The sequence below is a fragment of the Coturnix japonica genome, chromosome 1 (assembly GCF_054131305.1).
Source record: "Coturnix japonica strain WE chromosome 1, WE-NBRP24, whole genome shotgun sequence".
NCBI lineage: Eukaryota > Metazoa > Chordata > Aves > Galliformes > Phasianidae > Coturnix > Coturnix japonica.
Genome location: NC_140663.1, coordinates 21,831,342 through 21,846,437, shown reverse-complemented (window position 1 = coordinate 21,846,437; position 15,096 = coordinate 21,831,342). Strand labels below are relative to the sequence as shown.

At 43.1% G+C, this 15,096-nt stretch overlaps 1 protein-coding gene across 5 annotated transcripts in view; it reads left to right on the top strand.

The window, feature by feature from the left end:
* The window catches only part of ST7 (suppression of tumorigenicity 7), a 109,717-nt gene that overhangs the window by 50,134 nt on the left and 44,487 nt on the right, over nucleotides 1-15,096 (top strand). For all 5 annotated transcript variants that reach the window (XR_014939277.1, XR_014939270.1, XM_015853627.3 and 2 more), the window contains exons 2-3: nucleotides 9,126-9,208; nucleotides 13,923-14,082. Coding sequence is in view for 3 of the 5 variants with exons in the window: in XM_015853597.3 (XP_015709083.1) it covers nucleotides 9,126-9,208; nucleotides 13,923-14,082 (243 nt within the window). In the remaining 2 variants the exon portion in view is untranslated. The remainder of the gene's footprint in view (nucleotides 1-9,125; nucleotides 9,209-13,922; nucleotides 14,083-15,096) is intronic.

Below are 15,096 nucleotides of genomic sequence, written 5' to 3'. Positions count from 1 at the left end.
GGGACAACTTATAGAAAGCTCCATGCTGGTTTTATTTCTTGTGCAAAATCTCATTTACCAGATACACCTTGTTGAGCTAATTCTGTCTCCACACCAACATAACAGGAGATGAAACTGGAGGAAGAAGCTGTGAGTGCCCTGGAGTGCTGGGATTGGTGTGCTCATGGAGTGGTTCTGAGCAGCTGGACTTCTGATGCATGCCCAGTGCCTGCAGGGGTTCTTGAGCGGCCCTGGCTCCTGCTGTGTCCCCTCTGTGTGTGGGAAGATGCCCACCTCTGAGCAGGTCTCATGCTTTTAATGAGAAGAAAGGAAAATAAGGCACTATTGTATAGAATGCAATTTGACAGCTATTTTTAGCCAAGTCATCCGCAGCTCCTTTCTGGAATTAAAACCATCAGATATTCAGTAAGAAAAACTGTGGGTGTATTGAGCTGCCTTTACTCCTGGGATTTCATCAAAGGCTGAATCAAGTCACATCTTTTATTGTCCATGCTAATGACATAGTCCTAGCACTATTTTATTTATCTCTCAGAAAATGAAGCAAGCTTTAAAACCAAGGCCAAAGCAGTTCTGACTGGTGTCCCAGACCTCTGGAGGAAGCGGCATTTGAGAAAGACCCTCTGTCTGCAGGGATCTCCTGGCCGCCAGCTGATAACGTTTTAAAGGTCTGACTTAGCACCCTGCCTCCCTGCAGCCCATATGAGCCCTCACCATCCATTTCCTGTGGTTTTGGTAGGAAGTTGTTTCTCTGGAGCTCGTTCTGTCGAAAATCTTTATTCCCCAGCATTCACCACCAAAGTTGGTGTCCGCATCAGTTGGGACCTGAATGAAGATTTCAGTTTTATCTACAGAGTTTCCATAGAGCCTTTTACATTTTAATAAGTCTTGAGTGTCCCAAGAGACTGCTCGACAATGGAAACCATACTGTACTTGTCAGACTTGGTGCTGTGCTTTTTATGAAGATCCCCCAAAGTGAGGCAAAGAGCTCCAAACTGTCTTCTTAACTTGTCTTGTCTTCCATTTGGAACGAGTATTGTGTGAGTCACTCAGCTTGAAGTGCTGTGAAAGGGAACATTGATTATTAGATACATAAGGGTAATGAATCACGCTTGCTAGAAAATTCATTTTTCCCTTCTTTTTGTGCTGCTTTACCCCTACCATCAATTACTGGAAACAAATCCCTGCTGCATGTGGAAATTTAAAATAGGTAGGTTAGAGACAAATGGCGTGAACACCCCATTGATTTTGTAAGTAGGGAGCAAAGATGAGTTTTCAATGACAAGATAATGATCATCACTGTTGCAAATCTCTGGGGGATTTTCATGAGGTTGCTGCCTCTAATTACAAACCAGTTTTCCAGTTACCTCTGTTCCATGGAGCACCTTGCCACTTCTTGTATGCAAAGGGATCGGCATCTTAGACTCTTAAAATAGACGTGCTATATACGGAAGCTGCCAAGGTTAGGATAGAAATGTCAGGAACAGAACATTTCTCCAGAATTTAAACCAAACAACCAACAACAAAACGTGTCTGAAAGATGGTCACGGCTTCAGTCAAGATGCACATTTCAGCCATGCTTTCTGATTGTTTTTTTCCTTTCTGAGACAATGTTTTAATAAGCAGAAGATGATGATCATCATCTTTGTGCGCATATGAATGCAACACACAGGTCAGGGTGGAAGATGTGCACTGCCCTATCTGTAGGGTTAGCGCTCATATAAAATCTTGCCTGGCACAAAAGGAGGCTGCAGGGCAGCACAGGGTGTTCTGTACATGTGCCTCTCCTTCTTTTAGCATGGGAACACCTACTTGTAGAGTCCCTGGCTAATAGGAAGCCAGGGGTTATTTTGGCTTGTGCGGCCAGTAGCTGGTTGTGAAAACTCTTGGCGTGACTGGTCTCTCTGGATTAGATGAGCCTTTGTTATCTACAGCATTTGAATTAATCACTGTGGCAAACCTTTAGTTAAGGGTGTTCTTAGGCAGCTAATGAACCACAAGCGAAGAGCCAATGCAGCTGGTTCTTCTCTGGGCTGCTATGAGAGAGGAAAAAACTTAGGCTGTGAGAGAACTGTGCTAATCCATTAATTGTCTCAAATGACTCCAGTTAATGAGGTTTAGTAATTGGCTTTTGTTTTAATACAGCTTTGAAAGGCTAAAGCACAGAGATCTGTGTAATGCCTCAGAACAAGGGGCAGTTGAGGTTAACAGGTAGTTCTGACTTCACGAACGAAAACTTGATACAACCATATCAGTTCTGTTATACCGGTGGTAGTTGGTATCTAGAGAAGTTTTCAAGTGCAGCGTGAATTAGTTGGAATACTTTGTGGTTGGGGTGGAGCGCCACAAGCTGCCCATGGAGGTGTGCAGTGCCTGCAAAGACACCGCGTAGCATCGCGTAGTGAAGGAAATACCCCGTCACAAATCTGAGCGCGTGCTTCCACACACCGTACATCACTTACACAGCAATTAGGGCCAGCACTTTTATGCTTCTTGCAATATTAAAATCTGCAGGTGAGACATTGGCAGCGTTTCAGATCAGCTGACAAGCAAACTAATTTTAGAAGAATTAAGGTTGAAAATGTTGCAAGAGAATTTTGTTAAGAACCCAGGAACTGTTACATGTACACACCTCTGAAAATCCAGATATTGGTACTTTCACACAGTATATCGTTCTTCATCCTTCGTGTCTTACTCTTAATTGGCCCAGTTCTCCCCTCCCATTCTTGCATTATTAGTAGCAGGATCCCGCTTTTAGCAGCAGGGCACAGTGCTGGCCATAAAGAAATGCACGGCACAGTTTAATCCCTGGCAGATGAGGGCTGCAAGGTCCCAGGAAATGTTTTCTCCCTCCTTTTTCTTTTATCTAAATGTAAATGCTGGAGTCTATTGGCAGTGGCAGTTTTGTTTTTTCTTTTAAACAGAGTTTTTTGCTGCCAATAATTAGCAAATCTGGGTATTCAGTCCCTGTGCTCTACAATTAACAGGAGCTGTGTAATTACCTCATGTCACCACGGCATTGTGAATGCAGGAGGAAATGTCCCCCATCCTTTGGCAGGGAAGGCAAATGTAGCAGCTACTTTGCATGATAGTGGCTGCTTCTGTGGAGGAAAGTTGATCTTTTTTTCTCCCTACTTTATTCTTCACAAAGGTAGGAAGGTCGTGGTCTTACACAAATGGAATAGCAAAATACTGTGATAGAGTCTGCCTATCCTATGTTGGTTTTAGTATTTAAATTCATAGCAGAGAGTGGTTGTTTGGGGGTTGGTATATTGGGTCCTGTATCTGTGCATAGCGTGGGGTTTCCCACTGCACGGTAGCTATTATTAGCAGCTGCTGAAGCACTGCTGCACCCTGCTGCACTGATGTGCTGTGTTCTTTGGGCTCTGGCTGCTCATCACCTCCATGGGAGTAGGAAATTGTGGGAAGATCCATGAATGGTGACAGCAAGCTTGTGACAAGGCTCCGGGTGCATTTAATAGTGTGGACTAACTTGTTGACAGTACTGCTGCTCAAAATGACCACAGCTGTTAGCGCTGACAGCGTTGTTTCCCTCCAATGAAAGATACCTCTGATCACAAACCATCTTTGCTAAAGCAGAAATAGCTTTTCCTTACACTCGTGTTCCATCTGTAATTTCTCACGTGCATTTTTTGCTTCTGCTGTTCTTGTCTCTTCTATCCTTCCTACATGCTACTCAGAGTCCACTCGTTATCTGAAGCAATAGGTACCGTTTGGCACAGCACCATTGATTCTCACCTGGGCTGTGATCCAGCATTCCCAGAGCAGTAGATCACTGGCCATGAGATGAGGCTCCAGATGTCTGAATGTAACTCCTGTTCAGCCTCATGCCTTTAGGACAAGCGGAGGTGGTTGAACAAAGTGAGTGGGTATCTGGACTTCCTCGTGCACAGCACAGAGGCACGGGCTGTTCCTGCCTGGAATGGTCATGTGTCTATTGCCGAGTCAGAAGTTGTCAGGTTCTGAAAACAGACTGACAGAAAAAGCCTTAGAGAAGGAAGTTGCAGAGAATTTATGACTGCTCAAGTAAAACTGGTGCTCAGCCCACCAGATTCTTCAACTTTTCAATGTTCACTTTCTTCAGAAAGGAGTGCAAAAAACCCACACCCTTGGTAGTTTCCCAGGGAAAACCCAAGTCAATGGTAAAGGTTTTGTTTTTCTTGTCTGTGGTTTTGGGATTGGGGTTGTTTTTGTAGTGTTGTTCCTAAGGCAGTATCCCATGCTAACATTAAATCTGATGTGGTCTGTAGCTGTGTTGAGCTGGAGGCCATCACAGTATGGAATGCATAACTCAGTGTGACCTTAGCGTGGTTTCCCATATCGCTGAAATTCTTCTGAGATACAAACTTGAGCCTTCAAAAAGGTTATGTATGAATAGTTCAATTAGAGTCAAGAGCATGCAGTGTTTTGTTTCACACACATGTTTCCTGCTCAGAGAGGGGGATTTTTATACATGCATTAAAATAAGTTTATTGAACTTGATGTCACCGTCTTTACTAACACTTGAGTAGAGCAGCTCTGCTGTGACAGCTCTGGACTGGAGACTCCATTAATCCACATGGGACCACTGTGAATGGCAGCTGGAAGAGATGGCTGTGGATCTTCTTAGCTTGTCATCCTTCTGCAGGGCTGGGCTCCTGGCATTAGGAATTCTCATGGTTTTGCACACTAAGCAAATTCTGTGGAGGGTGGAGGCAATGAAATTTCTTAGTGACATGGATATTGTAGCCATGGTGATGTAAGGACCAGCAGTGCACAAGAAAGGCTCTGTGACTGTGAGCATCATGCTCATAAATGCTGCTGCTGTCCAGAGAAACCATGTCTCACCAGAGAGCATGGAGATACCGGCACAAAAAGAGCTGTGATTTCATGCAGATTTCAATACTTTTAGATCCTTTTCCTGCTTGATCTTGAATTCTGAGTCTACGGTGCGTCTTATTTCTTCTAAGTTCTTGGTGTCTGTTCAGCCCTTTTAGAAGATAACATTCCATCTAGGGGATGATTTTTCCTCTTAGAAGTGCAGTAAATGGTGCAGTCCTTTCTTTGCTTTGGCTGCTTGTGTGTATGATTCGTTGTAACACTGCTATTCATTCTTTATTAGCACCCTTCACAGTGCTCCCACCCCGAAAGCTCTTTTAATGTAAAGAACTGACAGAGTATCATGATGATAATTCAGCTGGTTTAAACCCAGTATTTCTCTCCTGCAGTGGTTCCTCCGGTGCTTGAAATCTGAAATCCCCAAGTCCTTGCAGAACTTTGCAAAGCAGTGTAGTGCCTCATCACCTTGTATATTTTACATCATTTGAGGATTTTGTTGCTTGAAACATACCTGGATCTTCCTTTCTTATTTATCCCCGTGTTCAGCAAAGATCACGAGGATAGGCAATGAATGAACAACAAATAGAACAGGAATGAGATGGCATCAGTTTTAAGAACATTTCAGTCTCCTCTTTTATCAGCCTCAACAGCTTGAGTGCTTTATTAGCCTGCCTGCCAGGAATTGAATCGGGTCTAAATTCATCTGTGTGAGCGTGCACCGCTAACGATGACATAATAATCCTTCCCTAGACGTTATACAGTAGGATGGAACGATCTGTCAGTGTCATGCAGGCAACGCTGGAAATGTAAACAGTGCCTTATTCTGAATGAGTCAAGCATGATTAAAATGAAAGCAATAAAGAGACGGGAAGAAAGGCAGGGGGCTTATTTTAGGGCCAGGAGCCTCTCATGAGCAGACACGTTTGGTTTGTTTAGACAGCGTTCATAGGTCGTGCTGGTTTTCTTTACAGAAACACAGGCTCTACTGTATTCCATCAACTCCTCTACCACGCCTAAAATAAATCATTCATCATCCAAAGCCCATGGAAATAATTGGGATTTAACCATAGTTTCAAATGAGTTGGCAGTGAAGGCACATCAGGCATTTGTTAAATACAGGCAAGTTTTTTTTTCTAGATATCAATTTTAAAATGCCTTTTAAAGTGGCGACCAAGTTGGAGATGAGAGTTCATAATCCAAGCTGAATAAATGTGCCATCTTCCCTTTGTGGTCACAAATAATCGGGCACAGGCTGGTGTGTTACGAATCCCAAAGGAAAGACAGGTAGATGCAGACGTTTGGCATTATCTGATGGTATCTTTAGTTTACAGCAACACACTGAAGGAAGTCTGGGTCCAGCGTAGGAGCAGGGAGGGATGTAGAAATTAGGTCACTAACGTAGATAGGGATTTCTTCAGTGTCAGAATAGTGTATATGAAAAAATACTCTTTTTTTAAAATAAATATAAATAAAGATGCACACAAGATAACCTTAAAAGTGAATTGATTTTTACTTTGGTGATTAACATTACAGTAACTAGAACTGAAATGATGACTGGATTCTCATTGACTTCAGCATAGAAAAAGCCTGACCACAAATCCTCCAGTGCTTAGTTTTTCTGTTTTGGAAATGTGTTTCATATTAGAAAGTGTTTGCTTTGGTTAATAATATTTACAGAGATGGAGGAACGAGGAAGGTGGTTAATAATTGGCAGAAGTTGATAGCTTCCGTAATGGAACTGAATATTCCTTTATTAATCAGTGGGAAGAAGAATAGTAAAAGAATTAGAGATACAGGGAAGATAGGAAGCTCTCGTAATTGTATGTAACTTGTAGCAAATAACAGAGCTGGTCTGCTGAGCAGGCACTGTGCTCTGTGCGTTCTGAGAGCATCCAGTTTGCACCTGCTCTCCGTGCCAGCTCCCAGCATTAAGCTCTAAAAGGGAGCAACTGCAGCAGCGTGAATGGACGCCCAGTGCAGTACAGTGAGCAAAGTAAAGCAGCAGTACTTGTGCAAGCAAAAGATAAATAAAATCCCATCTCCATTCAGATCTGCTTGTTCATCTATAAATCAGTATAAATTGCTTGCAGCAGATGTGGTGACAGACAAAAGCTAACGGCAGTCTACTCACTTTGCTGTACTGATGAGCAGCTTGGAGTTCAATTTGTGGGGAAGGCTTTTCCAAATGTGGATGCATTTCCCAAAGTGATGTTTACTGATGGCAGTTGGTAATGACAACTAAGTATGTTGGCACTGCTTAGTGAAATAGTCAATAGAAACTTAAAGCAAATATCCTACATCCATATTCAGTGCTACCCTTGTGGAATCTTCTATAATGTAACAGGCTTAGGTGGATTCACAGCTTTGGTAAATGTTTTAGGTTTTTGTATTGAATGTACTTGGAAATCAGATTTCTTCCAGGATTTTGTTTCCGGTGTAATTGGAAAAAGCCAGAATTCCATGTGCCTGTGGCATAGGAACACAAGTGAAAGCTCATCTGTAAGGACTCCTGCTGCTCAGCTCTCTGCCTTACTGCAGGCACTGCAGGGTATGTGCAGCCGTGCTCCTCACAGGGCACTGTCTCCTGGGGATACCCTGACTTAAGCAGAGGAAGCAGTTTCCTGGCGGTCTGAAATATCCCCAGGGACTCTGTTTGAATGTGTCTCTGCTTTACATTTGCATTCCGGAATGAGGAATGTTTCTTCTAAAGGACTCGTGGGTCATTTGTAGAAGCTGAAGCTATTTTGGTGTTTCTCTTCCTCTTTCTTTATGGATGCTGGGACTGGGATAAGCAGGGACTGTTATTTCAAAGTCAATCTGGATTAGACCTTAAAAAAAAACTCTGCTAATTTGCAGAGTTTCCATTGCTTTTAGTGATGCATTTCTATTTTTCTGTTTTATTGGTCATGTATGTTTGATGATTTGTATCACGCTGTTGCTGTCTTCTCTTCATTTCTTGGCTCCGTATACATTAATTTCAGCAAGTGTCATTTCTGAAGGGAACAGAATGAGCTGGGGGCCTCCCACCTACGTACCCAACTCTGTCATCGTCGTTTTAAATGCCTGTTCAGTCATCTGCTCCAGGCCTTTACATTTACCTGCTTATTGTTGTTTGTTCTCTCATCAGTCTCAGATGCAGATTGCAAGGGTATTTTGCCTGCACACACATGCATATGTGTACAAATACATATATATGAACGTACACATATGAATATATGAGAAGTACTTCAGGACTGGTTAGGAGTAAGACTAAGTGAGGTTTTTCACAGATGATGCTCTAACCTTCTATGTAGTTTAATGGACAACACTTCGACTCATAGAAGATGGAAGCGATGAAGTGATGCGTAGTTGAAAGGTTTCTTAATACATCTGGGATTTAGCAAAAGAACTCTAATGCTCTCTAGCAGCTTCTGTAAGAGTATCCTAAAACTAATCAAAGATGATGTTATTCTCCTAAACCCATGGGGATTTTCCACAACACTACCTGATGATTCTCCTGGCAGCTTCCAAAATGACTAAAAAGGTGTTTCAGTTTCCAGAAACTCATACAAATGGATTTGTTATTCCTTGCAGCTCACTGGGCTTTGCTCCTGCCCTGGATTTCAGATAATCTGTATAGTTATCCTGGGTTGGTTGGTTGGTTGCTTTGTTGGTTGGTTTTGGTTTAGTTTTGGTGCTGATGCTGCTGTTGTTTTTCATAATTGGATCAGAAGATCTGTTAGGTCTTTTCTTAACCTGTTCTATGCATTTATTCACTATTACCATACTATCTGAGTGGTTCACAAAGATTAATACAGAGGCATGAGTTAGGAAAACACTGTTATCTCCTATTTTATAGGCAAGATATTGAAAGCAAATGGAGGCAATGAAAAGTAAGAAGTGTTAAAAAGAATCTGTCCTGGTGGTTTCACCAGGATCATGCAGGGCACTGAAACAAGGTTGAACGCAGCGCATTGACACCAACCCTGGCATGGATCTCTTCCATGTATTGTGGGGAATCCTGCAGCCAATGGCAGCGGAATTCTGACTGCGATGGCAAAGACCCATCTGTGTGTGCAGCACCGCCTTCTGATTGACTTTGCTATGAAAACAAAACCCAGCACGGGGCGTTATAATGTTCAACTTCACCATGTCGGGCAGATGAAACGGGATGTGCTTTAAACCCTTTTGTCAGAAGTAAACTCGTCACTTACTCGAAGTGGAGAATAGCTGGGAGGAGGAGGGGACACAAAAGGAGAGCACGTCCTGCTCTTGTTGTACTCATGGTTTCCTCTCTTTTTCTTTTTCAGTGAGTATGTTTTTGAACACGTTAACCCCCAAGTTCTACGTCGCCCTGACAGGCACCTCCTCATTAATCTCGGGACTTATTTTGGTAAGTACTGCATACATTGATACTACTTAATCAATTCATTTTATCCAGAATGGAATTTTAGACTGTGTGGGTGTCATTCTTTTTATTATTATTATTATTATTATTATTATTATTATTATTATTATGCTCTGGATTTTGCTCAATATTTTCACAGAAACAAAGGGAGGTTAAGAATAATCTTAACAATCCCTAAGGTGTACTTAGGGTACGGTGCTTATATTGGGCCTTGATACTGAGTGCTGCCTTTTAACTGACAGAAGCGAGTGTCATCTTTGCTTTATTTTACTTTGCTCAGTCAACCTTAGGTCCTGTTACTAAACCCAAATGTAGCTGTAGGCCTTCCCTCCCCGTACCAAGCTAGGCTCTTAATTGTAAGACTAGAAGGCCAGTTGTAGGTGTTTAGTTACCATGGTGGTAAATGGAAAAAGAGACACATCACCAGGGGCTGGTTAACATCACTGTATATCTGCTGACCTCAAAGGAATTCTCACTTACTTCCACATCACTTATTGTAGATGTAGGCTGAGAAATGCCATGCTTGACTCCTAAATGCCAGTGAGACTCTTCACTTAGATGATTTCAGGTATAAAGCATAAGGTGTACTGCTGCTCTGCTTTGCTCTGGGGCTTATTTGTAGCAGAAGGCAATTACTTAATGTTTGTACCTTGGGCACTCATCATGATTGTATGGATTGAGCCCCAGAGCACAGGACAGAGCTCTGGAGACATCAGTTCTTTCAGAATATGAACACAGGCTCAGGAGCCAGACCTGTAAGACTTGGATTCTGTTCAGTGCAATTCACTTACTCAGATGCACAGCAAGAGGATACAGAATGTAAAATTCAGTAACCTTGGTAGTCTTACCCGGAATGAAGAAGGATTCAAAAGGCCAGGTCCCACCAACAACACACAGAGGAATGAGGGAATACATGGCTTCCTCAGGCACAATTCTGTACTTATTGTTGGATAGTGAAGACAGCTGGAGGAGTCAGCAAGAAAAAAAGAGTCTCTGTCTAAGGAGATAAACAGGAGCAAAGCCCCTAAAGAGTGATTAAATTCTTTGTAACTAAATTCCCTGCATATATAGCATGATTACAGGTGTAGTTACACTTTGTACTGTAGTCATGAAGGCAACCAGTGAAGAATGAGCTCAGTAAGAGACTTGTGAGCAAGAAATTTCTAAGTGCAGTACTTCGATGGAAAGTACAAGAAGCAGGTAGGATGTAGTGATGATATGATGAAGGGGGAAAAGGGCATCTGTAGAAGCCTTCCAAGAAGAGATGAAACTGAGTGAACCTTAGCTAGAAAAATTCAGTAAGTGGTACATTGCTGGGGTATCTGTCAGACTAGACATTCTATTATTCCTTGGAATTTTCCACCATATGGTCTGGCTGATTGCTTTCCATTATTGGTTGGCTGCAATTCCTAATCAGAAGGAGAAATCACAGCTCTGCAGGTTATGAAATGATGGAAAATTCCATCATTTCAGAAGTGTGGTAACTGATGGGAAAGTGAATGCTTTTCCTATTCCATGTTTGGATCATGAAACAATGACTCTACAGAGTTCAGATTGGGGAATTGCATGCTACGTGACTCCTTTGCAAAACACTCCTGTCTTCTTTTGTCTCTTACTTTGTTTTCATTCTTTAGGTGAAAATCTGGCCTAACTGTAGCCAAAATGACATGATGCAAGAATTTCAGACCTCTTGTCTTTTCTGAATAGCACAGAACAACATGGAAGTATTTTCTAATTCAACTATCTTCCTTAATAATGACTTCAGAGCATATAGCTTAAAATGAACAACTTAGCATATATTTAATTCATCCCTGCACTGTTTTAGATGTTAAAAATAGAAATCAAATGAAGTCCCAGGCTGCAGTTAAAACACTGTATTAGCAACTTGATTCCACCACAGTTACTTTCAATTTAGAAAAAACACGGTTCTGACTCACAGAATACAACATAGCTGTATTAGCCCCGGTGTCTTAAGAAAGGCTGAAGTTTGCCACAGTTGGGTAATGTGGAACATAACTGATGTCCAGCAAGCTGGATGCTGCAAGCTGGAGCTGTGTATCTGCGTGCCACTGAGGTTTCCCAAGAAGGCTGCATGTGTAACGTGTTAGCACCAGAGTGAAAGCTGTGTAGCAAAATAGTGGTGGCACTTGCATGGCAAACTGATAGTTCTAACAAATCACAGGCAGCAATGAACCTCATTCTTGAACGTCCACCAAGAATGTTTTGTTTTCCTTCTTCAGGGATAAATAACAACTGTTTCCTGCTACACAATGAGAAACATTCTGCAATAAACTAAGCAAATACCAGGGAGATAAGAATTGGCAGGGCAGTCAACATGGAGGTAGAGCATGAGTGCTGAGGCTATACTAGCTAATATTGAGCAGCCCAAGTGGAGGCACAGTCTGTGTGAGTCTCTATCTCAATGGTGCTAGTAGAAGATGCCACAAAGAGGACCTAAATAATACATAAAGAACCTGTCATTTTTATTTTCTTTTAGATGTTAAACATTCTTCTGCTTGTTTCATTACCTTTGTATAGCCTGCTGCAGAGGGGCAGAGAGGTGACTGAGTTCTGGGTGTTCCCACCAATTCCTGGAAGTCTGACAGTTGTACAAGGACAATCTTCAGCAGTTGAAAACTGGCACATGGTAGTTGTTCTACATTTCTGCCTTGCTCAGTGGATGTGACAGATCAAGGAGGGCAAACTCGTCCATAGGAGAGAGTTCCTAAGAAACCTGAAGTGTTTGCCAGGTAGCAGATAAGACAGGAAGTCTGTAGGAGGGCAGCCTATACCTAGGTCTACAGACAAGTTAAATGCGGCCTACCCAGTGCTGAGAGAAATATTACACATAGGCCATCTATTTCCAGAGGGAGGTAAAATATAAGTAAATAGGTATTTTGAATAAGCTGGTTGTTAGCAATGTATGTATTTACTCCTTGATTTACTGAGTCCCAGAACCAGCAGCAGAGGCTAAGAAGATGCTCAGCTGATGAATTTCATCCAGAAGGAATGGGGCTGCATTGCCTTCAAAACTGTCCTTGAGGACACAGAGGGCATGGTCAGAGGCAAACTTTCTCTTAGAATCAGGCTGGGTAGGACTGTAGGATCTGTGTGTGTCAACTGGCCATTCCTAGCAGCTAAATAAACAGATTTTAAATAAACAGCCAAGGGGCCTTTCTTTGTTTAAGAGCATTGTATAGTCACATCCATATGGATGAACACTCCTGCCTCCCAAAACAGGGATCTTTTCTGTACTGTCTACTGCAAACAGCCCCTGGGCTGTGACATCCCTAAAACATGCCCAGTCATTGTCTGAGAGAGTTGGCACAGGCTGGGCAGTGTGCTAAAAAGCAGGATGACTGAGTCAGTCAAGCATGTGCTGCTCTCCCGTCTTATCTGAGAGGTTTAACCATTGAATCTTCTGCTATCATTATCCTGTTCCTCGAGGGAGTAAGCCTCAGTTAGATCCATTAGACTGGTTGTTACCGCCCCTCAGATTACAAGGGTATTCCAGCCCTTACTCCTCAGAGACCTAGATGCCTAAGTTGAAGTCTGAATGTGAGCTCTGAGATGTAGAAGTTGCCTGCAAGGACATTTCCTGCTGTTTTGGTTGAAGATTCAGTACATGCACTGGGTGAGGACTATAGAGAGTATCTGCTGTGTAAGAGTGGACTCCTGTCTTGGATATGATAAACAGGAAAGCATAATTCATATCACTGATAGGCATCACTATTTAGTCCAGTGAGAACAGCGATCAAAACCATCCCTTGTGAATTGATGCATTTCTGGTGGAGTATCTGGACTGAAAAATGAGGCAGGAAGATCAGATAAGCCAAGTGATGCAGAATATGTTTGTTGCTACATAGAGAGATAAAGCAATCTGGGATTGCCTGCATGTGCAAACAGAGATGTGAAGGAGAATGTTTCTGTCATAGCACAGGGGAAAAGAAGTGCTTGCATAGAGAAATGAAGGCAAAAAAAAGGGGAAGTCTATAATAAGTATCTGAAATGCATTAAGAAGACTTATGAGTGATTAGTCAATTCTTATTATTAAAATATCTCTCTTAACTATCAGCTGTTTTTTCATAGCCATGCACTTCGAGAACTCATTACAGGTTTCCGTGATGTTACATTAGGTACGATCTTTACCTGAATAAACTCTAGATTTGGATTTCTAAACACACAAACTGGAAATGTTCAGAACAGGGCTTTATCTTGGCCTCTGTGAAGGCTTCAGAGACCCCTTGAAAGTCCATATTTGACCCTGTTCTGATTTGAAAGTATACGTATGTATATGAGAGAAACATATCACGGCATCACAGGAGAGTTGGGGTTGAAAGGGACATAAAAGTCATCTAATCCCAAGCCCCTGCCATGAGCAGGGGCACCTTTCACCACCAGTACCCTTCTCTAAATGGGGTCACTTTGCTTTCAGAGGCAGTGCAGTAACAGTTTTTCTCCCCAGTTTCCTCTCTGATCCAGATCTCTTTCCATGGATAATGAATCCCTGTAGCTAGCTATTATTACACCAGATGATCTCTAAACAAATTACTCCGCTCAAAGACTTGTGATGATGATTTATGGCTCCTTTTCAGAAGGACCCGCCACCCGGAGCAGGGCCGGGCTGTGGTAAGGCGGGTCGGGCTGTGCCGTTGCTGAGGGGCGGCGCTGACCTGCGCTGTGTGTGTGTGTGTTTCAGATCTTCGAGTGGTGGTATTTCCGCAAGTACGGCACGTCGTTCATCGAGCAGGTCTCGGTGAGTCACTTGCGCCCTCTGCTGGGCGGGGTGGACAACAGCGCGCCCAGCGCGGCCAACGCCGCCAACGGGGAGGCGGACTCCAGCCGACAGAGCGTGTCAGGTGAGAGCTTTGAACTCACATGTTAAATAAAGTAAGAGGCATCAAAACCCCCTTGCACTCCGCTGGGTATTTCCACTTAGGGAACCCTCCGTATAGCGCTGCAAAGTCAGCTGCTGTCTGTCATGCCCATCTGAGGAGAGGCCGCAAATAGCAGCACTGCGTGGTGCAGGATATTAGATTTGGGTGAACTGGCAGGAAGCACAGGACGGCTTGGAAACACCTGTGTGTGCTCATCAGTGCCTTCAGTCACACTTCAGCAGCTCTGAAATAACTCAGGGCATTTTAAAGCCGAAGGTGCAGCATTTCGGCTCATGAGGCTCAGCCGAGCATCTCCACTTTGTGCTATGAAGGAGCAGGGGGGATGGCTCTGCCTTCACACAGTGCTTCAGGTTCCTCAAACAGCTGAGAACAGTTGTACTAAAACCGCAGTACCAGCAGATACCAAGACAACAACAGCAGAGCGTACATCATGCCTAACTAGGCAGACAGGTGCCAAACCCAGGGCAGAAGGTGATAATATACCTTCTGAGCTTCCTCTTCTTGTTCCTCAGCTCCCCCTGCCACAGTGCTGAACTTCTGTGCTCCATTAGAGTCCTGTTGCCCCAGTCTGAATAAGCTGAGAGAAAAAGATGATCAAATAGCTGTTGCCAAATACTGTTCGTTGCAGAGAAAGCCAAGCCTTTGAACTGTAGCTCTGGTCCTGAGGAGGTTGATATTAATTTAATATTTACTGTGTGTTGAAAGTTGTATTATGAAAAGCTGTCAGACTGAAGCTTGTCAAACAGCCGTACCCTCTGGCTGCACAACTGAACATCTGAATTCTGACTGGGTGCTTCTGCTGAGTAAACCAATGGAGCTTTCCAACACTGGTTACCGTGGAGTGGTTGGCTGAAAGGCACAGACACATAATCAATGCCTTTATTCTTCCCAGACAAATTCCCTTCCCCATATCAGTGCTTGGTGCACGTTATGCAGTGCAGGGACCAAGCTGAAGTCCTGCCACCTGTGCTGCTT